Genomic DNA, 24,948 nt, shown 5'->3' on the forward strand with positions numbered 1-24,948 from the left:
GTGTCTGTGTGCATCTGTGTACATGTATGTGCATGTGTGAATGTGTCTATGTATCTCTGTGTATATATGTGTGTGTCTGTGTCTGTGTGTGTGTGTGTCTGGGTCCCTGTGTGTATATGTGTGTGTCTGTGTCTCTCTGTGTGTGTGTCTGTGTCCCTCTGTGTCTGTGTCTCTGTCCCTGTGTGTCTGTGTCTCTGTGTGTGCGTATGTGCATCTGTGTGTGTGTGTATCTGTCCCTGTGTGTATATATGTGTCTCTGTGTATATATGTGTGTGTCTGTGTCTCTGTGTGTGTGTGTCTGTGTCCCTGTGTGTATATGTGTGTGTTTGTGTCTCTGTGTGCGTGTCTGTGTCCCTGTGTGTATATGTGTGTCTGTCTCTGTGTCCCTGTGTGTGTGTGTCTGTGTCCCTGTGTGTATATGTGTGTGTCTGTGTCCCTCTGTGTGTGTGTCTGTGTCCCTGTGTGTATATGTGTGTGTGTCTCTGTGTCCCTGTGTGTGTGTGTGTGTCTCTGTGTGTATGTATATATATGTGTGTATGTGTCTCTGTGTGTGTATGTGTATATATGTATGTATCTCTGTGTGTGTATGTATATGCTTGTATGTCCCTGTGTGTATGTATGTGTATATATGTGCATGTCTCTGTGTGTATGTGTGTGTCTCTGTGTCTCTGTGTGTGTGTGTCTGTGTCCCTGTGTGTCTGTGTCTCTGTGTGTGCGTCTGGGCGTGTGTGCGTGTCGTCCTTCAGAGATCCCGTATCAGCGGCAGGCACGCAGTGCGGTCTAGAAGGAATCGCAAGCTGGCACTACTCAGGGGCGCCCCCTCCCGGTCGGCGTAGTGACGACAGCGGCCCCGGGCTTACCAGGAACAGCTACAGCAGCAGCACCAGCAGAAGCAGCAGGCGTTGGAGCCGCGGCTCCCCGCTCCGTGCTGGCCCGGCGCGGGGCCGGTGGTCTCCTGGGCCGCGGGCATCTGCCGTTTCCGCACCTCCGTCCGCTCGGATCCCACGGGCTGCAACAGCGCAAGGAGAAGGGGAGGGGGCGGTTACCGCCACCCAAGGCCAGGGAGTCCGCTGTGTGGACCGCCGAGAAGATGCACCGTGTCTCTCCCCACGTCATCTCCGCCAATTCTGGCCAAACCTGCTGCTTTTAATCCGTGAGTATCGCCAGCATTCACGCATGTCTAGCACCTGCCAAGCTCTGTGAAGAGACTGATGAGTGGAGGGTCCCCGCCCTAAGGCCCCCGGGTCAGTGGGGGGCGTCAGACGAACACTCACAGCACCTACGTGACCACGTGGCGGCGGGGTCTACGAGGAGGGCGTTTCTCAGCCTGGGCGGTCCCTCCGGGCTGAACCACAGGGGCGCAGCCACAGCCGACAGCTGAGCTCCGGATGCCCACGAGGCCAGAACACGGACGTGGGAGGAAGCCAGGCCGAGATGTCAGGCATGCTACCCAGGCAGGAGGAGGAATTGTCCCAAGAGGGAGGCCACAAGTCCCGACACCCCACTGACAAGACAGTCAAGTCTTAACTAGCTGCGAAACCTTGAAGAAGCTACCCGCCTTGGGTATGCGCAAAGCCCTCGGCCTCTGCCTGCTAGTGAGTGTTGGGCAACTATTCCCAGGAAGCAAGGGAGGGCTGTGGCCTGTGGCCTGCTCTGACCTATCCTGGCATCTGCGGGGACGGTCTCCTTGGCCCACCTCCGTGGAGATCAGGCCACTGTAGGCGACGTCTATGCCCCTCAACCTCTCCTCTTCCCGAGGACCACAAGAGTGGTTGAAGGAGACACGCAAAAAAGCGGGGGAAGAATGAGAAATTGCTGGGTGCGCTTTTGCGTGTGATACGATCATTCATTTGTTGGTGAAGTAAGAAGCAAAACAATACCAAAGCTACATTAAAGAACCTTAAAGAGGCCTTTGGGATTAAATTCTGCATGTGTTACTCTACTCCAACACTAGATTTATCTCTTCCTACTGTGACCTATTCGTATATTCTATTGAACTTTGTCTTAATTATTATAGTTTCAGTGTATGTTTTTACACTGGGGAGGTGAAGTTCTCTTCATGAATTACAAAAAATTGTTTCTGGCTATTCAGGTCTTTTTTCATCCAGTTGAATTTTGGAATCAGCTTTTCAAAGTCCAGAAATACCATGTTGGGGTTTTAATCAGGACCACACTGAACTTATAGATAGATTTATGGGAAGTGACATCTGCTGTAAAGTAGGCTTCATGCCCAGTGCAGAGCCCAACTTGGGGGGGCTTGAACTCACAACCCTGAAATCGAGACCTGAGCTGAGATCAAGAGTTGGTCGGTCCACCGACTGAGCCACCCAGGCGCCGTGGTAATTGTTATTTTCTAAGAGATACTGATGCAACTTGCCTCATTAAAAAAAAAAAAAAAAAAAAAATTCCCAATAGCTTCCCAGAAGAAGAAAGGATTATGACGTGGTAATGTCAGTAGGTTTCAAGGGACTATGTTTCCAACATCTTTGCCAACACTGGGTCTCCCCAATCAGTACCGGATATATTTGTTCATTTAGAGCCCGTCTTCTGTATATTTTAAAGGCTTTCCTCCAATAAGTCGTGCATATTTTTGACAGGTTTATTTTGAGTATGTTATAGATTAGTTTTTGCTGCTGTTGTAAACAGTAAGCTTCTAAATAGTTATTTTGGTGCATAGGAAGGCTAAGGGTTCTATACCTGCCTTCCTGCTGAATTCTCTTATGAATTCTAGTATTCTTATGAATTCTTTCTACTGATTCTCTTGGGTTTCCTAGTTGGATGATTATACTGTCTATAAATAGTCACACTTGCCTGTTTACTTTCTATACCTTTCCAAGTACAAGCATCTTTCTTCTCCTTGGTCTTATTTCACTGGCCAGGAGGTTCCATAAATATTGAAAGTAGCAGTATTATTAGGTAACTTTGTCTTCTTTAATTTTTAAAAATGTTTTATTATTTAGTTTTGAGAGAGAGAGAGAGAGAGAGAGAGAGAGAGCGAGAGACAGAGCATGAGCCGGGGAGACACGGAGAGAGCGGGAGACACAGAGTCCGAAGCAGGCTCCAGGCTCTGAGCTGTCAGCAAGAGCCTGATGCGGGGCTCGAACCCAGGAACTGTGAGATCATGACCTGAGCCAAAGTCGGACGCTGAACCGACTGAGCCATCCAGGCGCCCCACCTTTGTCTTCTTTAATGACAGCCCTTTGCCCACATGTGTCATGTGTGCTGCGGGCTTCTGGGAGAAGATAACTTCAAGGATTGAAGCAAACTTCCTTCTATCATTTACATAGTACAACATAAGTTGTGCCTGCCTATCTTATTAGTTAACATGTTTCATTTGTTTGTACATGCCTCATTTGTTAAATCTCAGGAAGATTTTTAACGATTTAGTGAGCAAACAGTGAGAGAACATCATCTGGTTGCTCATGGCTAAATACAGTCTTTAGAAATCAAAGGCAAATGTCATCGATGTCTGTTACACGTTTTTGAAAACAGCTTTATTGAGGTGTAACAGACATACAGTCTGCACATGTTTAAGGGATAGAATTGTAAGTTTTGGCATGTACATGCCTGTGAAACCGCCGCCACAATCCAGACCACATTATCAACTGCAACCTTCCTCACACCCTGTGTGCGTCCTTCCCTCTGGCCCCTCTCTCCTGCTCCTGACCATCACTCACCTTTCTCCCACCATATGCCAATTTGCATTTTCAAACAATTTTATACAAATGGAATATTTTTTGTCTGGCTTCTTTCAATCAGCATAACTATTCTGCGATGGGTTATGTGTATCAATCATTCATTCCTTTTGTAAAAATTTCTGAGCAGTATTCCATTGTCTAGAGGTACACAATTTGCTTATCCATGTACCTACTGCTGGACTTTTGTCATATATATATATATATATATATATATGACATTGTCTTCTTTTAAAAATTTTTTTAATGTTTATTATTTTGTTTTTGAGAGAGAGAGAGACAGAGTGTGAGCGGGGGTGGGGCAGAGAGAGGGAGACACAGATCAGAGGCAGACTCGAGGTGCTGAGCTGTTAGCACAGAGCCTGACATGGGGCTTGAACTCACGAGCTGTGAGATCATGACCTGAGCCGAAGTCGGACGTTACCCGATGGAGCCACCCAGGTGCCCCAAGACATTGTCTTCTTTTGAACATGGAAGTCTTTCATCAGACAAGATGAGAAGTGTATGTTGCTGAGATGATATTAAAATTTACAGCATGGGGTTCAGTTGGAACATGTTTCTAGTTTGTTCTTCCACATTGAATAATACTTGATGATTATGTTTAGTATTTCTATTGGACTAGTCATGGTTGTTAACCATTTTCCTAACTTATAATTCCTTTCTTTTCTCAGTGTTCCACATTTCAATTCATCTTTGTAGCTTCAACTTGGTCTCATAATCTATTTAATTTTTCCTCCATCTAACGTTAGGAGCTCTTGTATGGTTTCTTGGAAACCTTACATGTGGTTCAGTAACTTTGACATCTTGAATCACTTAAAGCTTTGGATAAACAAGAAATATATGCTATTCCTATAAAATCTACAAATGACCTATGCCCTCTTAGCTCCAAAATTTCTAGATGAATAGCTGATGATGAATGATGGTTCAATAATTTTGACATCTTGAATCACTTAAAGCTTTGGATAAACAAGAAATATATGCTATTCCTATAAAATCTACAAATGACCTATCCCCTCTTAGCTCCAAAATTTTTAGATGAATAGTTGATGATGAATGATGAAATCCTAGATGAATGGTTTTCACTCGATTACTAGACACTGGAGTGTTGGGTGGAGGGAGCAGTTAGCCTTGACGATTTATGCCCTGCTGAGCGTTGGTGGAACAGGAGAGTGTGAGAAAAAGCAAACAATGCTAATAAAATCTGAATATTAAGGATCAGCAACATGTTGATAATTGTTGAAGTTGTGTCATTAACATGTGGACTGTGTTGTACCTTCCTCTCTACATTTCAGTAGGCTTGAAAATTTTCTTTAATAATTTATTCTTCAAATTTAAAATGTTGAATTCTATCACAGTTACAAATCTATTGAGAATATGAATCTATTAAGAATATGAATTTCCTCCTCTGAATAGTTGATGAAGTAAATTAAATTAATGAATTTCTTAATTTTGAATCACCCTTCCCTTACTAAGTAAACTCTTCTTGGGTCTAAAAGATGGTTACTCTTATATTATACTGCTGGAATGGATTAGGTTAATATTTTATAAGGGATTTTAAAAAATCTGTCTATCTATCTATCTATCTATCTTTATTAGGAAATTATTTTCGTCCTGACGATTTGCAGTTTGCCTGTAAAATTACTGTAATCTTGTAAGAGTGGCTGGTAGATTATGTTTGCAATTTCTTCTCTGACTTCTGTTCTTCTTCAGCTTCTTTCTTTGAGCATCAAACACATGAATTAAATGGATTCGACCTATTTACAAGATTTTTAAAATAAACCATGGGTATGAATTAGCTCAGCCAGTCTTTCATATGATGACATACGGTCTGATCGGCCAAACTAGCTTCATGGATCTTTTTTCCTTTGCCTTCATCGTATCTGTGGCAGAACTCTGTACACGTTTCATTTCCACAAATGGAATCAGCGCTTCTTCATCATGGCTACCGTCTTCTTCTTTTGGTAGGTGCCTGGTATAGACTGCTGGGCATCACTTCAGTGTCTGTTTGGGAGACTCAAGCATAGCACAGGCATAATGCCCCAGTAGCTGGCTGCCTTTGCCTGAGGAGTTCTATGAGTGCAAGACCAATGTCGGTGGCCTCAGATGCTTTATCCTATCATTTATGGCATTTCCTCAGCCTGAGGAAATGGGAATAACACGGGTTGGCAATTTATTAAACATTTAGATCTTAACCAAAGGATAATCCTACTCAAACATGGCTTTTCCAAATTCCCAGGAACCTGGCATTGAAGAGAATTCCTTCAAAGTTCAAGTAAAATCCAAGGCAAACTCTTAATGTTGACCACAGTCTTTCAGTAATTTGGGATAAAAAGACATATCTTAGAAAAAAATTTTAACCTACCCATAATTAGCTCAGGAAAGTTATTTCTTATTTTCTGGTAAACTTAAGCCTGGTGGTTGGATTCCATTAATAGCTGCTTATTTCCATTATAGTTTCCAACCTCTGAGAACAGCCATTTCTTGAACTGCATGTTGGGAATATGATGACACATCAAGTATTATATGAAAACAATCTTATCTCTAAGGCCTAAGACCCGAGCTCTTGTTAGAATCATGGACAACGGTTGGGGTGCCTGGGTGGCTCAGTCGGTTGAGCATCCGACTTTGGCTCAGGTCATGATCTCACTGCTTGTGGGTTCGTTGGGCACGTTGGGCTCTGTGCTGACAGCTCAGAGCCTGGAGCCTGCTTCGGATTCTGGGTCTCCCTCTTTCTGCCCCTTCCCTGCTCATACCCTGCCCTTCTCTCTCTCTCTCTCTCTCTCTCTCTCTCTCTCTCTCTCAAAAATAAACAAACATAAAAAAAAAAAATCATGGGCAAGGATACAGATTCATAGACAAGATCCCAGTGAAGGAGAACCAAGCACCTTAAGGGACATAAATTCAAAACCATCCTGAGCAATTCGTAGAAAATGATCCTACCATCGGGGGACAGTTCAGGCCCTTAAAGAGTTAAACCAATATACAAGGAAACTTGAGAGGACTAAGTCCCATGAAGGCAACCCCAGTCCCAAATCCATCTACACAGCCTCTGAGTTCCTTTTTCTATCACAAACCTTGGCTCTTGAAGTATGTTCCCTCTGGGCAAGTACCCCTCTGTAGATCACACGTGAAAATTACTAAAGGGAAACCTTACTAAACTAAAATCGAGTCAGGGGACCAGAAGGGGGAGCTCTCACCCCTTATGGCTCAGTGTCAATTACATCAAGAACTGCCAATTACAGACCCCAACAGAAGACTCCTTAACAGGAAAGAATCATCAATTACAGGCCACAACAGGAAAAGATACACATTGCATCTCCTACAAGAAACTGACGACCCCAGCAACTCAGCCAATGGGAAACCATCATCACCATGAACTCTTGCTTTTCTCAAATGTGTATATTTTCAAAACAACCCCTCCCCCAACTTCCTCCTCCATAAAATAACATTATTCTCCTTTGTTGGACTAGCCTATGGTTTTTTGCCGTGGCTTGCCTGTCCTGCATTGCAATTTTCTGCTATTCTCGAATAAACCTGTTTTTTGCTGGTAAAAGAACTTTTATTTTTATCACAGTAAATGTCCTTAATTTCTGTTTTCATTTCTACTATTCTTTATTTATCTACTTGCTTGAAAACTATTTTGTCAGCTTTCTCCTCACCTCTGGCACTAAATTTGTAGTTCATTTATTTTCAGTCATTGCTGTTTTCTAATTAATGCATTTTGGGCTACACATTTTTATCCAATTACTGCTTTGATCATAGCCATGAGTTTTGATGTGTGGCACTACTGTTGAATTCTAAAGAGCTCAAATCTAATTTCAGCTCAGATTTTTTTTATCCAAGGTTTTTAGAAGTTTATGTAAAAAAATTTTTTTAAATGTTTATTTTTGAGAGAGAGAGACAGAGTATAAGTGGGGGAGGGGCAGAGAGAGAGGGAGACACAGAATCCAAAGCAGGTTCTAGGCTCTGAGCCACCAGCACAGAGCCCGATGCAGGCCTTGAGCTCACAAACTGTCATATCACGACCTGAGCCGAAGTCAGACGCGTAACTGACTGAGCCACCCAGGTCCCCGTTAAAAATAAACTTCTGAGGGGCACCTGGGTGGCTCAGTCGGTTACGCGTCTGACATTGGCTCAGGTCATGATCTCGTGGTGAGATCGAGCCCTGTGTTGGGCTCTGTGCTGACAGCTCAGGGCTTGGAGCCTGCTTGGGATTCTGTCTCCCTCTTTCTCTGCCCCTCCCCTGCTCACACTGTGTCCCACTCTGTCTCTCTCTCAAAAATAAACATTAAAAACACTTAAGTTTATTTTTAGTTTCTTGACTAGCCTGTCACTAGCGTCTGTATATTTTTTGCACTGATTAGAAAATGTAGCCTGACTTTACGACTTCTGAATATATTGAGATTTTGGGGTAATCTTCTTCGAAGTTTAAAAAGAGGTAGCTTTACTTACCTACAGTTTTGCATTTTTCAGAATATCATATAAACGAGATGATACAGTGTGTAGCCACCTCTAGAATTTTCCATTCGTTTTCCAGGATCATAATGTCAATGGATGCAAGAACCTATTAGTCTGGGCACTTGCGCCACAGCGGGAATGGGGCGGACCCAGCACAGGACATTCGTCCTCGCGACTAACAACTCCATCATTCCCGCGACGCTTCTGTTATCCTATGTTGCAGAAGTAACCGATTTGAGTTTTGCCTTTTCTCTGCCTTCACACTGAAGAAGCTACTAATGAAGTCAAAACGGGGTGGGAGGAGAAGGCAGAGAACTACTTCCGGTATTTTATCGCTTTAGGAATTCCAAGTACACCAACCCTACTAGGTCATAGGTTTGGACCACAAACAAGCGTGAGACCCCTTTTGCACTAACCACACCGGCACACTCACCAACTGTGCCTTCTTTCCTGTCATGCCCTAAACCTGCCTCCCCCGATATTTTTTTCGAGCCTGTTCAAGTGACTGGAACAAAGCTCCCTTCCTCAGGAGCCACTTCAGGTCATTTAACTTCCACTGCTCGCTGAGCTCCCACTGACAGTGGTGCTGAGATGCATGAAAAGAACGGCGGTGATACTCCAGGAACATTCTCTGTGCTGCAGCCTTAAGAGAGACTCTGGTTTCCTGGTTCTCTGCAGTAACATTTCTGAGTACTTAGCAGAATTTGCTCCTGATTTTTAGCCTTCTTTTGGTCTTCCTGCCTTTTAAGTTTCCGCAGTCTGGAAAAGCTTTTTTCTAACGTTATTTTGCCCTGGATGCAGGATGGGTTTTCACAGATACCACCTTTAGTCGTGTAGTCTACACCTCGATCCTGACACGCGGGGCAAGCACACCCAGGGCGCGCTCCATACGTGGCGCAGGGCTGAGTGTCAGCCTCCCGCAGGGTCTGCAAATGTGTGTTCTTCAGGTTGGGTGCTCACCGCAGGGTGGGGGCAGTGGAGGGAGCTAGGACCCAGGACCCTCTCAGACGGTGCCTAACTTCTGAAGAACTAGAAGGATTCAAGTGAAGGGGAAAAGTCCTTACACGCGTTGGAGGGAGATGCAACTCTGGTGTGATGGGCTCCGGGCTTCTGGGACCTGAAAGGGGCTATTTCTGAAGGTGTTTGGCTTTGAGTGGGGTTAAACCCCATGGGATGTCTCTTTCATTCAAGAATCTGTACCATGGGGGCGTCTGGGGGGCGTCTGGGGGGCGCCTGGGTGGCTCAGACTCTTGACTTCACCTCAGGTCATGATCTCACGACCTGTGAATTTCAAGCCCCGCCTCGGGCTAACAGCGTGGAGCCTGCTTGGGACTCTGTCTCCCTCTCTCTCTGCTTCTCCCCTGCTCATGCTCTGTCTCTCCCTCAAGGTACATAAATAAACCTAAATAAACCCCAAAGAATCTACCCCATGAAGTTCGAAAAACAGACCAACTGAAATCAGCAGGGTCCATTTTACTACTCAGCTCTCCCTGGGGTTAGCTTAGCTGCTTAGTCTGAAAACAGCAATAGGAGAACGCGGCTTTCTCTGAGTCACACGGTCCAAGCGGTAACACCGGATCACCTGATGCTAAGTAAGTCACGACCAGGCCCACTGCCCGTCGAAGGCTTCCACCCGTTATTACTAGCTACTGGGAAAGAAGCTGAACCCAGGTCAACAGTGATGTTTCTGTTTTCTTTAGCTGGATCCTGAGATAAACCAATTTCAAGTCTGAGGGAATGGCGGCACGTTGCCCTGTGGTACAGTCATCACCACAAAGAAGTCCAACTCATTCTAGCTCATGAAAGATTAACGAAGAGCTGGAAGCTACTTGCACTGACTTCGACATGGTCAAATGGACCAAAACTCCAACCAGAGCTGTGTCTTCTATTTTATATGACCCAGAGAGCTAACAGTTTTTAGTAGCTCATGGGTTTTGGTGGGAGATCTGAACTCTTCCTCTGTGTAAAACTATGAGCTTTCAAAAATTTCTGTCTTGGTTTTATTGTCTGAATGACTTGGGGGCTATTTTAAGACAAAACCGGCTCATTGTTCTAGAAGGGGAAGTCAACTGAAAGCGTACTAATAACAATAGACATTTTAGAATTACAATTACTTCCAGATGGATGCTTACACATGTCCTCACCTCTTAAAAAAAGTACTTAAGTATGTTACCATCTGTTTTGCAGTGACTTTGCATGGAAATCTTTACTCTTCTGTTTAAATAGCTGTGGCCAAGTTTAAGACTACAATAGTCATGTCTTTCGCTTCTTTTCTGTTGTTACTAAATGAACATATTGTGTAACTCAACTTTTATGATGGCTTTTGGGAAATATTAGAAGTAGTAAGAGCATGATCTGAAGGAAATTAATCAATTATGCATGTTTTAAGTTGTTCTTTCTTAATGCCAACCAACAGTTCAAGAACATCTTGCGAGTACTGATTGAAATCTTCATCCTGGGCTTTCCTTATCCCAGGAGACCATGGGAATTTCTCAAGGAGATTGTAGATGGATGCATTCCCCATGATAACTTAGCCCAGAGGCACCTCTCAAAGTACTGAATGTGAACTGAAATGCTTGTGGGGCTGCTTTGGGGAATCTTCAAGTCATTAAAGAATGTGTCAGTCAGTCATTAATGGTGTGCATGAGAACTTCTGCTGGCTTTTTAGTGTTTCTCAGCAAGGAAGAGGCCCTCTAACAAGAATTTTTGAGCAATCACTGCAAATTACAGGGGGAAAAAAAGGACAACATATTTGCAACATGGAAAAATGAATGCCTACATTCGAATTTACTTCAACGGACAAACCTACCCATGGTCTCCCTCTTCCTGTCTCGATAGCAACGCTGTTGTCTCTCCAGTTGTCTACGAAAGCTTGAAGCCACCCTCCGCCGCTCCCACTCACAACTCCTGGCAAAGCCAAATGAAGTCTGTCCCCAGGATGCCTTTCACCTCCACCCCCCCACTACTTCTCCGCGGGCCTTAGGTAACGTCTCCAGCCTTGAATTAAGAAGGAAGTCTCTGCCCTCCATTCTGGCCTTGGCTCACTAGAAAAAGGGTGAAGTTCTGGAAGGAGCCATGAGAGAGTCGTCATTGCCCTTCCTCCCTCTATGGTCTTTCTTTTTTCCTCCTTCTGAGACACTATTTTAGGTGGTACTTGGTAGGGAAGGAGTTGACTTTGCGATGAGTGTGCTTTTGCTTGGGAGATACATTTTCATTTTGGATAGCTGGGAAGGTGAGGCTGGGGGAGCAGCGAAGCAGAGGTTATCGGGGGCACCTGGCTGGCTGTCAGAAGAGCGTGTGAACTCTTGATCTCAGGGTCGTGAGTTTGAGCTCCATGTCGGGCATAGAGATTACTTAAAAAAAAGAAAAGAATAGGTTTTCTTTTTTTCTTTTTTTAATGTTTATTTATTTTTGAGAGAGAGAGAGAGAACGCAAAGGAGGAGGGGCAGAGAGAGAGGGAGGCACAGAATCTGAAGAAGGCACCAGGCTCTGAGCTGTCAGCGCAGAGCCCGATGCGGGGCCCGAACCTATGAACCACAAGATCATGACCTGAGCTGAAGTTGGACGCTGAACCGACTGAGCCACCCAGGCGCCCTAAGAACAGGTTTAAGGGAAGCAGCATGGACAGTGCTAGGTCATCAGGGTTAGAAACCCGACAAAGACCGAGGGCAGAAACTGGGCAGGACTGTGGTCTGCTTCTCGTAGTTTCTTGTCTGTTATGTCGCAGGGACCTAACTGCTGTGGACAGTGGCTGGCTGGAGAGCTGATGTAGTCAAGATACAGTTAATATGAATTCTGGGGCTATGTTAGCTAGCATTCCAGATTAGTCAAATTTGACACACTTTTCTAAACTGGTATCTCTTTTCCTGTAACAATTGTTGGGTGTCTCCTCTGTTCACCATACCCAAACATTTTAAAAAGAAACCTACATCAAAACATCAATAGAGTGTTTTTTTCCATGATGGTGGAAGAGGAGTGCCTAGCATATAGGAGGCACTAGAAATAATAGATGCAAAATATATGGACATACCTATATGAACATACATACATGCACGTGCACACACACACATGCACAATATTGATAGCACAACGGCTCCATAGATTAACCTGCCCATTTTCATTTAGAGGAAATTAATTCCCAACGTATGAACAGATTCCACCTGATCCCTCTGTCAAAAATATAAAAATCAGGGGCTCTTCGGTGGCTCAGGTCGTGGTCTCATGGTTCGTGAGTTCAAGGCCCGCATTGGGCTCTCTGCTCTGAGAACAGAGCCCGCTTTGGATCCTCTGCCCCCCCCCCCCCAAATAAAAATAAAAACATTTAAAAACCATAAAAATCAGTCATTTCTGGGGGTGCCTGGGTGGATCACTTGGTTAAGCCTCCGACTCTTGTTTCGGCTCAGGTCATGATCTCACGGTTTGTGAGTTCAAGCCCCGAGTCGGGCTCTGTGCTGACAGCGTGGAGTCTGCTCGGGATTCTCTTTCTCCCTCTCTCTCTCTGCCCCTTCTGCTACTTGCTCTCTCACTCTCACTCAAAATAAATAAACTTTGAAAAACCAGTCATTTTTGTTTTGACATTTAATAGTTTAGCTTTTTCTTCATTGTCACAGCAAGGTCCCTAAAGTAATAATCAGTGTAACGATACCATTGCAGACACAGCCCGGAACAGCTGAAATAAGGAAGAAATACCAAGTGATGGCGGTCACATTGCCGACGGGAGTGCAAACTGGTCCGACCACTTTGGAACACTCCCAGAATCCACGAAAGCTGACCGCATGCGCACCCTCCGTCCCAGCCACTGCAGCGCTTAGTACACATTCCCCAGAAAGGGTGCACCAAAAGCATGCGTTACTAGGCTACTCTTGGATGCACTATACACAGTAGCCTCAAACTACTCAAATGTCCATCAATGGCGGGATGGCTAGATTGCGGTGTGTGCATCCAATGGAGTATTATTCAGCAATGAGCATGATCGATCTACAATCACGTCGACACACACAAGAATCTCACCAACAGGGGCGCCTAGGTGGCTCAGTCGGTAGAGTGTCCGACTTCGGCTCAGGTCATGATCTCACGGTCTGTGAGTTCGAGCCCCGCGTCGGGCTCTGTGCTGACAGCTCAGAGCCTGGAGCCTGCTTCGGATTCTGTGTCTCCCTCTCTCTCTCCCCCTCCCCTGCTCATGCTCTGTCTCTGTCTCAAAAATAAATAAAAACATTAAAAAAAAAAAAAAAAAGAATCTCACCAACAACGTGGAGTTAAGAGGAGCCAGACGGAAAAAGACGGTGCCCTGCGTGGTGCTATTGCAAGAAAATACGAACCCTGGCGAAACCATCCTGTGCGGTCAGGGGTCAGAGCAGGGCTTCGCCTTGGTGAGGACGTTTCTGGGAACTTGCGGTGCGCGGTCGCCACAATCTGGATGCCGGTTACAGGGGTGTGTGCAGGGGGTACATGCGTCAAACCATAGGCGTGCTTTTCTCTCTGTCTGGCATGGTTTTAAAGAAAGCGAGCACGAAAACAGGAAAGCCGAGAAGACACGGGAATGGAAGGAGGGTGGAACAGAGGTTTATAATTATCCCGGGTGTCTGCCACCTGCCAGGGCGTCCTGACTTCCCGCGCCCAGGAGGCTCCAAGCAGGGGAGCGCTCGCGGGAAATCTTCCCAGCGCTAAGAGCGTGCACATGGGCCTGCAGGTGCTGGCTCGCCTCCGCTCGCCTCCGCACGTGTTCCTCTGCGATCTACTCTCGCTGCCAGGGGTCTGCCCCATGCTTTCAATGTTTTTGACCCTGATGCCGAAGAAGCAGAGAGCGTCATGGAGGAGGCGTGTTTTAAAGCGTGTAAGAGTGCCTGAGATGCTGTCCATTTCACAGGGCAGCCCTACAAAGTTCTTGGCAGAAATCTGGAGTCCAGTGAGCGCCATCGCGGCCTTGCACGCGATTTGTGTGTGTGCCGCAGCATCCTGGGGCATTGTCAACAAGACATTGTGAGAAGTGGTTGACGTCCTTCCTGGCTGCTTCGTTTCACGGTTTCTCAAAGGTGGAAAATATGTCGAGTCTTTGTTTGACGACTTATCAGGGGGATCAGGCAAAGAAAGGGTCAAAAGGTTAAAAATATGACCACGTTGTTTGTTTTCAAAGGGTTTTCCTGCTGAGCTGGTCACACTTTTATTGAGCTCCCCAGTGAAGCGGTCCGGGGGTGGGGGTGGGGGGCTGCGGGGTGAGCCTGACCGTCTCTGCCACGGGGGCATGTTCTAGTCAAAGAAGCAGACAAAAGCCATGACAGTGAACAGGTAAGAAAACGTCGGGCACGAGATGTGCTGAAGGATGCTAAAAGGGTTGACACCCCGTAGCATGATGAGGGTAGTGGCCAGGGAAGGTCTCTGAGAGGGGGACCTGAGATGAGACCAACGATTTGGAGGTAGGCACACAGAAATGTTGGGGGTGCTTCTAAGAAGGAATTGCAAATACGAATGACACTGGCACGTTCCTGGAACATGCAGGAAGGATGGTGAATGATGAAGAGATGGAAGGCATTGAGCACACGTGAGTCAGGGGGATGAGAAGGAGCTCAGAGACCAGGGACCTCGGATTTCTCCAAGAGGACTGATGGAGAAGTGCCAGAGTGAGCCAATGGGCCATGGGCGTGGGTTTCGGGACAGGGTTTCGGAGGCGGAGCAGCGGGGGACGGCTGACTCCAGGGATGGTCACGTAAGTGAGGGCTGAGGTGTGGGAGAGGAAGAGACTTCTGGAACCGAGAAATTAAGGAGCTGAGAGGCCAGAGGGTGGCACGGGTCATTTACAGGCAAGTTGAAGAGATCAGGAGTGATGACAGGGCCAGTGTTGGAGAGGAAATGGCACCCAGATGCTGGAGTCTTCTACTCCAGAGCAGGGACCAGAGGCTGCACAGATGGCTGAAAGGGGCAGAAGCAGGCTCCAAGGATACGCTTTCAAAAGAAGTCTATGGTTTTTAAAATTGTGGTAAATTTACATAAAATTTATCATTTTCACCATTTTTAAGTGTAGGGTTCAGTGGCACTAAGTACATTCACACTATTGTCCAACCATCTGTCTCCAGAACTTTCTCCTCTCCAGCTGAAACTCTGAATTCGTTGAACACTGATTCCCCGTCCCCACCCACCCCCGGCCCCTGGCAACCACCACGCCACTCTCTGTCTCGAAAGTTCCTCCAATAAGTGGGATCATCCAGGATCTGTGCTTTGGTGTCTGGCTTGTTTCGGTCAGCGTCGGGTCTTCGAGGTTCAGCCATGTTGAAGCATGTGCCGGAACTTAAGAGGTAGGGTTTTGAGGGAAGAATGTTTTGGAAGTGGCCACAGACCCCTGTCTGACTTCTAAGGATGGAAGTAACGGGTACAATTTCAGGGGCGCCTGGGTGGCTCAGTCGGTTAAACACCCGACTGGGGCTCAGGTCATGATCTCGTGGTGCGTAGGTTCGAGCCCTGCCTCGGGCTCTGTGCGGATGGCTCAGAGCCTGCAGCCTGCTTCGGATTCTGTGTCTCCCTCTCGTTGCCCCTCCCCCACTGCGCATTGCAGAAAAATGGCTGCAATCACCAGGGCCAGGGCGGGAGATGTGCTGTCTGAGAAAGGAGCCAGATTTCAGGGGGAGAAGGGAGACAAGGGCCGTTGAGACACTTGGGAAAAGCTGGGACATTCTGCCGACGGCACAGTGAGTTCCAGAGAGCACAGCAGCTCCGCTGAAGCCAGACCACAAGGTGACCTCCTCGGTGGGGACTGGGATCAGACACCGATGAGCATTCCAGGTTTATTTGGGGAAGGCCCGCAAATCTTGGGCTGGTACTTAAAGAATAGTTGTTGGGGGCACCTGGGTCGCCCAGCTGGTTGAGCATCCAACTTTGTTTTTGTTTTTATTTTATTTTTGAGAGAGAGAGAGACAGAAAGAGAGAGAGAGCATGAACGGGGGAGGGGCAGAGAGAGAGGGAGACACAGAATCGGAAGCAGGCTCCAGGCTCCGAGCTGTCAGCACAGAGCCCGACGCGGGGGTCGAACTCACGGACCGTGAGATCATGACCTGAGCCAAAGGGACGCCCCACTGACTGAGCCACCCCAGGCTACCCCTGAGCTTCCAACTTTTGACGACGGCTCAGGTCATGACCTCAGTTTGTGAGTTCAAGCCCCACATCAGGCTCTGCGCTGACGGTGTGGAGCCTGCGTGGGATTGTGTCTCTCCTTCTCTCTGCCCCTCCCTCGCTTGTGCTCTCTCTCTCAAAAGAGATAAGTGAACTTAAAAAAAAAAAAAAAGAGTAGTCGTTGAAAAGTAATGAGCAACTGTTCCAGAACTTCCACAAGTGTGTGTGGTGGCCTGGGGCGTGTTGGGAAGAGAGACCAGGGGGTTTCGAGTCTGAGGCTACTTCTATTCTGACCTTTGCCACGGGTGTGGCCTGGACCCTACTGCGTCATCTTCCCAGGCCTCTGCCTCATCTGCACACCAGCTACCTGGAGATTTACTGAAGGCAGTAGAGACAGAATGGAGACCAGAGGTCTCCGAAGAAAAGACAGTGCTACTCTAACACGGTTCTTATTACTAGCTTAACTTAGTACTGACTGGCATTTAGCGTAACAGAGAGAAGGAGTAATGTGGGAGGGAGGCCTTTAAATTGTGTTCTAAGTTCATAAACAAATCCAGCCTATACCTTCGTATCCGTATCCACCCAGGTCCCCACTTATCCAGCCTCGGACACCTGGCACCTGACCCTTCACAAATCTAGAAACCGAAAATGGCTCCCGCTGCTCGCAGGTGGTAACAGAAGAGCCGAGGGAAGCGGGAGTGGGGAGACCAGAGAAGAGGGGGGTAGGTGCCTCAGCTGGCCACCAGGAGCTGGGGAGCGCTTCTCGTGGGTTCCCCGGGGAAGGCCGGCGAGGACCTGCCCGAGGCCCGGGCAGGGAGACGGGGTCCGGCCTCGGTTTCCCCACCTGCAACCTGAAGGGGCAAGGTGACCACTAAGCTTTTCTTCTTATCCGAAGATGCTACTCCATCGGTGAGACGTGCAAACGCTGCCTGCCTGGTGAAAAAAGCAGGATCCAAAGGATCCAAAGGCCACATACGGCAGGACGCCTTTCAGGGGAAATACCTAACGAAGCTGCAGAAACAGAGGTGGGTCAGCGGTTGCTAGCGGCTGCGGGCGAAAGGCCTGAGTGACAGCCAGGGGGCGTGGGTTTCCTCCTGGGGAATGAGATGTTCGGAAACAGATTTATGGAGATTGCCACGCACTCTGAATATATTAAAAGCCACCGAGGGGCGCCTGGGTGGCGCAGTCGGTTAAGCGTCCGACTTCAGCCAGGTCACGATCTCGCGGTCCGGGAGTTCGAGCCCCGCGTCGGGCTCTGGGCTGATGGCTCGGAGCCTGGAGCCTGTTTCCGATTCTGTGTCTCCCTCTCTCTCTGCCCCTCCCCCGTTCATGCTCTGTCTCTCTCTGTCCCAAAAATAAAAAAAAACCCAAAAATAAATAAACGTTGAAAAAAAAATTAAAAAAAAACAAAGCCATCGAACTGCACACTTTAAATGGGCAAACCGTACGTATGTGCATTACACCCCAATGAGATGGTTTCTAAAATGCCGTTGCCTTACATAGTCTTGTCACCTGAAACGAATGTAACATTGTGTCAACTATACTTCAATTAAAAGCTTTTTAATGCTGTTATTTTCTCTTTATATGTATTTTATTTATTTTTTTTATTAAAAAAAATTTTTTTTAACATGTATTTATTTTTGAGACAGAGAGAGACAGAGCATGAACAGGGGAGGGGCAGAGAGAGGGAGACACAGAATCTGAAACAGGCTCTGGGCTCTGAGCTGTCAGCACAGAGCCCGACGCGGGGCTTGAACCTCCGAACCATGAGATCGTGACCTGCGCCGAAGTTCGGCGCTTAACCGACGGAGCCACCCAGGTGCCCCCCTACAATGCTGTTACTTTAATTGACTTTAAAGGCAGTCTGTGGGACTGCAGGCGTCCAAAAGAGCAAAAGCACCGGCTGTGAGTTGGATCCTGGCGCTAAGGTCGTGAGCTGACCCAAGTCATTTGCCCGCTGGCCAGTCCCACCTGCTGTTTCACAGAGGTAACTTGCCCCGGGCCTGGTATTTAATCCGAGCTGTTAATCTGGTTAGGTGTGACAAAGCAATTCCCTGGCTTAGAGCCCAGACCCATCAGAAAAGGAAAGAAAAATACCCAGGGGAGAAAAATAGGAGGGAGAACCCTGGTGGGGAAGAGCAGCTGCCGTGTGCGGGGGCAGGGGAACCGGGTACACGCGAAGAACACGGGCTCCGAAGTGGCCAGGGGGAGAGGGATACAGGGCACAGAGGGATACACAGCACTGGGTGGGGTCGGCGTGGGGACTGGCAGCCGGGTTCTGGAAGGAAATGCTACGTCCATAGCCCAGAGCTGTGTGCGGTTGCTAATATTAGGGGTCTTTTTTTAATGTTTATTTTCTATCTTTGGCGGGGGGTGGGAGGGAAGGGCAGAGAGAGACAGGGGAACAGAGGATCCGAAGCAGGCTCTTCTGACAGCAGCGAGCCTCATGGGGGATGGGGTGGGGTGGGGTGGGGTGGGGTGGGGTGGGCGGGGGGTTTTGAACTCACAAACTGTGAGATCATGGCCTGAGCCAAAGTCAGACGCTTCACACGCTTGGAATTTGTTAAAGTCTGTATTTGAGGGGGAAAAAAAAAAAAGAAGAAGGTGCCGTGAAAATACTTCCCCAAACATCATGTTACAGTGGGAAATTCAAAAGAACGTGCCAGTCACATTCTGTGGCAGCATTTCAGGGCTCCCTTTTACACGGAGGGGGGTTGCTACAAAGATCAGGAATGCAAGCTGTTTCCTTGGTTGAAAGCACAAGTGCTCTTGACTATCACGTTCACGGTCTTTCCTACATGCAACAGTGGAGGCGTGGTTCCCAGAGCGCACGTGGAGAAACAGAAACGCATAAAGCTTCACGGGTTACATTTCGGATTTTATTTAACAGAGAAGACAGTGCGGAAGTGCAATTCGTGCCACATCGGCCCTCGCTGTTCCGTCTTCTGCCTACCACCCCCCTCTCTCTGGTTTTGAAGGCTGACTAAATCTAGAGCCCACAGGGTATCGTGTATTGTACTGTACGTGCCTCCACGTAACCCTAAGAATGTGAATCGAAATTCGATGTGGATTTAAGTCCTCTACGCACTCACTCACGAAAGCGTCTGAAGCATGGGCTGTTAAGAACGAAGCCAGTTTCTTCTGTGGTCCTGAGGGGATACAAGGAACATATCCTCCCAACAAGAAAAAGGACAAAGCCCCTCTCTGCTCCCCTAATTGCCACCCCTGCCCCATTCCTCACCACACTCGGATTCCCTTCAATACTAGGACAAGGGTCTGGGAACATCTGGTCTCCTCAGAAACATTTCTGGAGGTGCTACAGTTTCCTCAACTCAGAAGACTTGTCCTGATTAACCACGCAGAGGGGGAAGTGCAACCTTCCTCGTCGAAACCAGCCAGGGAAGCTGAAGCTGGGAAAAGGCCATGCAGGGGCGAGGGTGAGGGGGCTAGGGGGCTGCCGATCAAGGAGGCATTCCCTCCAGAGGGACAGGGCATCAGAGGGCGGGCCTGGAGCTCATACTGTCAAGGTCTTTTGACGGCCAGAAGGCTCCTGTTATACCTGCCAAATGTATCCAGACACACCTTGTGCCTGTTAGCCGCTCTGTCAATGGTGAGCTGACCTACCAAGCATCCAAAAGGCCCTTAGGAGGGGCGCCTGGGTGGCTCGGTCGGTCAGGGTCAGGGTCAGGCTTTGGCTGAGGTCACGATCTCACGGTCTGTGGGTTCGAGCCCCGCGTCGGGCCGTCTGCTGTCAGCACAGAGCCTGCTTCAGATCCTGTGTCCTCCTTCTCTCTCTGCCCCTCTCCCACTCATTCTCTCCTTCTCTCTCTCTCAAAATAAATAAACATAAAAAAACCCCACAAAAGCCCTGAGGAAATAACATTCTTAGCATAACTAACAGGGGTTGGTCATCCAGACTCGGTGCCCTTCTGATGCGAGGAAGCAGAAGTTCAAGCACCATCCATGAAGTGGTCTAGTTAAGTCACTGCACCCACCTAAGTCGATTCCAGCCTTTGGATCTGACATCTAGTTTGCAGAGATTTAGGGAGCAGAGGAACAAGTTAAGCATCATGAGGAAGAAGCAAATACATTCGTGATGTAGGACAATCCATGGGGCAACGGGTCCAATTTTTTCCAAAGTGAGTACGTGAAAAAGATGAAGGGTGGAGAAAGCAGTCGGGCAGAGACGAAGGAGAAACAACGTGATATGGTCAGTGTTAGGGACTAAATTGTGTCCCCCAATTAAAAAAAATTTTTATTGTTTATTAGTTTTGAGAGAGAGAGAGAGAGAGAGCAAGCAGGGAAGGGGCAGCGAGAGAGGAAGACACAGAATCGGAAGCAGGCTGCAGGCTCTGAGCGCTCAGGACAGAGCCAGACGCGGGGCTCAAAGTCACAGACCGCGAGACCGTGACCTGAGCTGTCGTCGGCCGCCTCATTGACTGAGCCACCCAGGCACCCCATGTGTCCCCCAATTAAAAAAAAATTTAATGTTTATTTTTGACAGAGAGAGAGAGAGAGAGGGAGAGAGAGAGAAAGAGAGAGACAGACAGAACAAGGGGCAGGGGAGAGGGGGTAGGAGCAGAGAGAGGGGGAGACACAGAATACAAAACAGGCTGCAGACTCTGAGCTCTAGGCACAGAGCCTGACGCGGGGCTTTGAACACACGAACCATGAGATCATGACCTGAGCTGAAGTCGGGCGCTCAACCGACTGAGCCACCCAGGGCGCCCCAGTCTCCCCAGTTTTATGTTGAAGTCCTAATCCCCACTACTTTAGAACGTGACTGCGTTTGGACACAGGGTGTTTAAAAGAGGTGAGTAAGTTAAAATAAGACCATCAGAGTGGGGTCACGATACAATCTGACCGGCGTCCTTATAAGAAGCAGAAATTTGGACAAAGACAAGGAGGATGAGCACACACAGAAGGAATAACACGGGAGGGCACCGAAGAGAGCTGCGAGCCACGCCAGGGACAGGGGCCTCGGGAGAGACGAAACCTGCCCACACCTTGAACTTGAACTTCTGGCCTCCAAACTGTGAGAAAAGAAACTTCTGCTGCGGTGGTATTTTGTTACGGCAGCCTTAGCAAATGCTAAGTGATGCAGATGTTAAATGTTAAGTAGATGTTAAAGGATGTTACAACAGTGTTAATTTTGGTGGGTTCGGTATTATACCGAAAAGGTATATATACAGAAAAGTTATTCTCAAATGTGCTTAGTAAAGGTTATTAGGTTTCTTAAAGTGACGTTCATTTTTATTTTAAGTGTCTTCAATGAATAACAGTTGTAATGAAGCTTCCGATCATGCCCCCCCGACCCCCCCAAAAACCATTTGCTGGAACTATGGAAATGCTAAGGACAGGGCATCCTTTTTTTTAATCACACGTGAGAGTAAGACCTCACCCAGGGCCGTGGAAGCCTCCACCACTCGGGTCCAGTCAGCTGGGGCTCTCCTAATGCATGGTTTATGCTGGCCACAAATCTTACGGACATCAGATTTGCTAGCTGAAGAACGAATTTTCCGCCAGTCACAGCAGATGGATTGTGAAATGTGCGGATGGACGTGAAAATTAAGGGTAACCAAAGTGCACAAAAACCTGTGCTCATAAGTAGCTAACCACTCTTCTCTACTCCTTCCAGGACTATCTGGGCAATTTTTTCCTCTTCTTTTTCACAAAGTCTACTTTCCTACATAGAAAATTCTCCACGATCCTTTAGTGGATAGTAGCACTGGGTCCTCAAACTTTGACTTCCATCCGTGGTCAGTTAGACTTTTTCATACTGTGACAATGACAGCAAGCTCCCATCCTATTTAAAGCTTTTAGCTTGTAGGCAATTTGAGCCTCCGAAAGCTGCTACCATTGAAGTTATACACACAGGCTTTTGTTTCCCTCTGGCCCTTGTTCATTAGTACTTTTGAGGCTTGTTCAGTGTCCCTAAGTTTTCCCCCTAATGTGAAAATGCAAAACGTAGAAATGGCGGATACCATTAAGGAACCTTAAGGAACCTTAAGTTAGATCCTCTGACTTTATTTCCTATAGGAGATTGTCTTTAACTGAAGTTTTGGTCTGTCTTTCTAATGTTTTTTTCTTAAGAGTGCACAATTTTGGGGGCACCTGAGTGGCTCAGTCGGTTGAGCGTCTGACTTCGGCTCAGGTCATGATCTCGCAGCTCGTGGGTTCAAGCCCCACGTCGGGCCCTGTGCTGACAGCCCAGAGCCTGGAGCCTCCTTTGGATTCTGTGTCTCCTTCTCTCTCTGCCCCCACCCCTCCACTCTCTGTCTCGCTCGCTCTCAAAAATAAATAAACATTAAAAAAAAAATTTTAAAAAGGGTGCACACTTCTAAGAAATAACATTGCTAGAGGTTGAACGTCACATATAAACTTTCATATAAACTGTTTCCTACAAAAACGCAGTCATACTTCCTTCACACTTACATTTAGGTTGTAGATGAGAGGTAGGCAAACATTTTCCAGAAAGGACTGCAGGGTGAATATTGTAGCCTTTGCCCGCCATTTCGTCTCTAAAGCAACCGCTCAGCTCTGCTTCCATTAGCACAAAAGCAGTCACGGACATCACATAACTGAACGAGTATGGCCGAGTTCCAATAAAACTTCACGGATGTTAAAATTCAAATTTCAGAATATTTTCACGTGTCACGACACATTATTCTTCTTCCGATTTTTTTCCTCCAACAGTTAAAAAGTGTGAACATTGAACCTCTGGGCCAGTGAACACATCTAGCTGCTGGGAGGGTGGTGTCTCCACAGAGGGTATGGAGGCCCCATGCCCCTCCCCCATGCCTTGCCCTCCACATCTCTTGCACTTGGCTGTTGCTGACTTACTGACCTCCGCTGAGCAAGAAGGAATGCTACTAGCAGACTACCTTGGATTTGAACTGTAACTCTTCCTGAGTCCCCAGCCTAGCCCTGCAAGAGCCTGGATGTGCCAAGTTTCCATCATCGTGTGAGCCATTTCCCCCAAATAAGTCCCTCTCCCTCTCTCTCTCTCCATATATATATGTGTATATATATATATATATATATATACACATATATATATATGGATATATATATATATGGATATATATGGAATATATATACGGAAAATAAAAATATCGCATTTGTATTTATTTTTTAAATGTTTATTTTTGAGAGAGAGAGCGACAGAGCAGGGGAGGGGCAGACAGAGATGGGGGGAGGGGCAGAGAGAGAAAGAGAGAGAATCCCAAGCAGGCTCCGCACTGTCAGTGCAGAGCCTGACGCGGGGCTCAAACCCACGAACCATGAGATCATGACCTGAACTGAGATCAAGAGTCAGACACTCAACTGACAGCCACCCAGGTGCCCCAGAATGAATAAATGATTTTTTTAAACGTAAAAACCATATTTAGGGGCGCCTGGGTGGCTCAGTCAGTTGGGCGTCCGACTTTGGCTCAGGTCATGATCTCACGGTCCATGAGTTTGAGCCCCGCGTCGGGCTCTGTGCTGACAGCTCAGAGCCTGGAGCCTGTTTCAGATTCTGTGTCTCCCTCTCTCTGACCCTCCCCTGTTCATGCTCTGTCTCTCCCTGTCTCAAAAATAAATAAATGTTAAAAAAAAAATTAAAAAAAAAACTCAAACCGTATTTAGTGTGCAGGCCATACAAAAACAGGCAGCAGTCTAGATCTGGCCCGTGTGCCTTAGTTTGCTGACCTGTGTGGTAAATATATAGAAACTCTTTGTAGATTGTTTACAGTTTTAGAAAAGAAAAGTCCAGACCGATTCTAGGGCAGTGACATCCCATTGATCATGCGGAAGAATTTCCCACCATAGCCTTATGAGAATTTAGTATGCTGTAGCAAAGCAAGCTACGTATCATGAAGAGCCTACCAAATTTACATTTCTGCCTCTGGCCCAGGCCAATCCTTTCATTTCAAAACACATTAATCCAACCGCCTACTTGCCGCCACAGTTGGACCTCTGTAGACATCTCAGGCTTTAGGATCTAAAATGGACTCTTGTGTCTCCTCTCCTGCCCCCTCTGTTTCCTCTCCCACCTTCTCCAAGTCCATACATGGTGCCCCTATTCACCCATATCCGAGGAACCACCTTGATTCCTCTCTCTGCTGCTTACTCATTGGCCAGGTTGCCAGATCTTCAGCGTAGACATCAGGTCTACTCACCTTTCTCCAATTCCACTGCCCACCCGGCCCAGGTGGGCATCATATTTTGTGTGGGACACTACAATGACTCCCCAATCCACCCCCTTCTACTTTACCCCCCCACCCCCCCAGATTTTCCATTACAGTGGCAAGAGCTGAGTAGTTGCAGTAGAGACCATATGGCCCACAATGTCTAAAACATCTACTGATTACAACAGAATCCACAATTTTGTGAGCCCCCTCCTGTGGTCTTCAGTGGCAATCTATGACACTAGAAGAAAATCTAAACTCCTTATCAGAGCCTACTTTTTCCACTTATGGCTTCCAACGAATCCAGAGTTTCCCCGTTGTCTACATGAGCAAATGGAGTAGTCATCACACCTTACATGTAATTTGTGAATTGATTCCATGGAGATTTCCAGATCCCATTTTATCAAGGGGGAAAGTCAGACTCAGAGAGCTTCTGTGATGTGCCCAACTTCCCAAGTCAGCCCCCAAAGAGACTGGGATCTACATCATGAAGAGACTGGGGTGTAGATCAGGAAGAGACTGGG

The 24,948-nt window shown here is 47.2% G+C and overlaps 1 protein-coding gene across 4 annotated transcripts in view; it reads right to left on the reverse strand.

Moving 5' to 3' along the window:
- RGS20 (regulator of G protein signaling 20) overlaps nucleotides 1–24,948 on the reverse strand; it is an 84,962-nt gene that overhangs the window by 18,576 nt on the left and 41,438 nt on the right. For 3 of the 4 annotated variants that reach the window (XM_040487790.1, XM_040487791.1, XM_040487792.1), the window contains one exon: nucleotides 861–1,009. The exons of the other annotated variant lie outside the window; for it this stretch is intronic. In XM_040487790.1, the coding sequence (XP_040343724.1) occupies nucleotides 861–1,009 (149 nt within the window). The remainder of the gene's footprint in view (nucleotides 1–860; nucleotides 1,010–24,948) is intronic. 4 annotated transcript variants of the gene reach the window in all.

The sequence above is a fragment of the Herpailurus yagouaroundi genome, unplaced genomic scaffold (genome assembly GCF_014898765.1).
Source record: "Herpailurus yagouaroundi ecotype Mexico unplaced genomic scaffold, PumYag 165, whole genome shotgun sequence".
NCBI classification, from domain to species: Eukaryota; Metazoa; Chordata; class Mammalia; order Carnivora; family Felidae; genus Herpailurus; species Herpailurus yagouaroundi.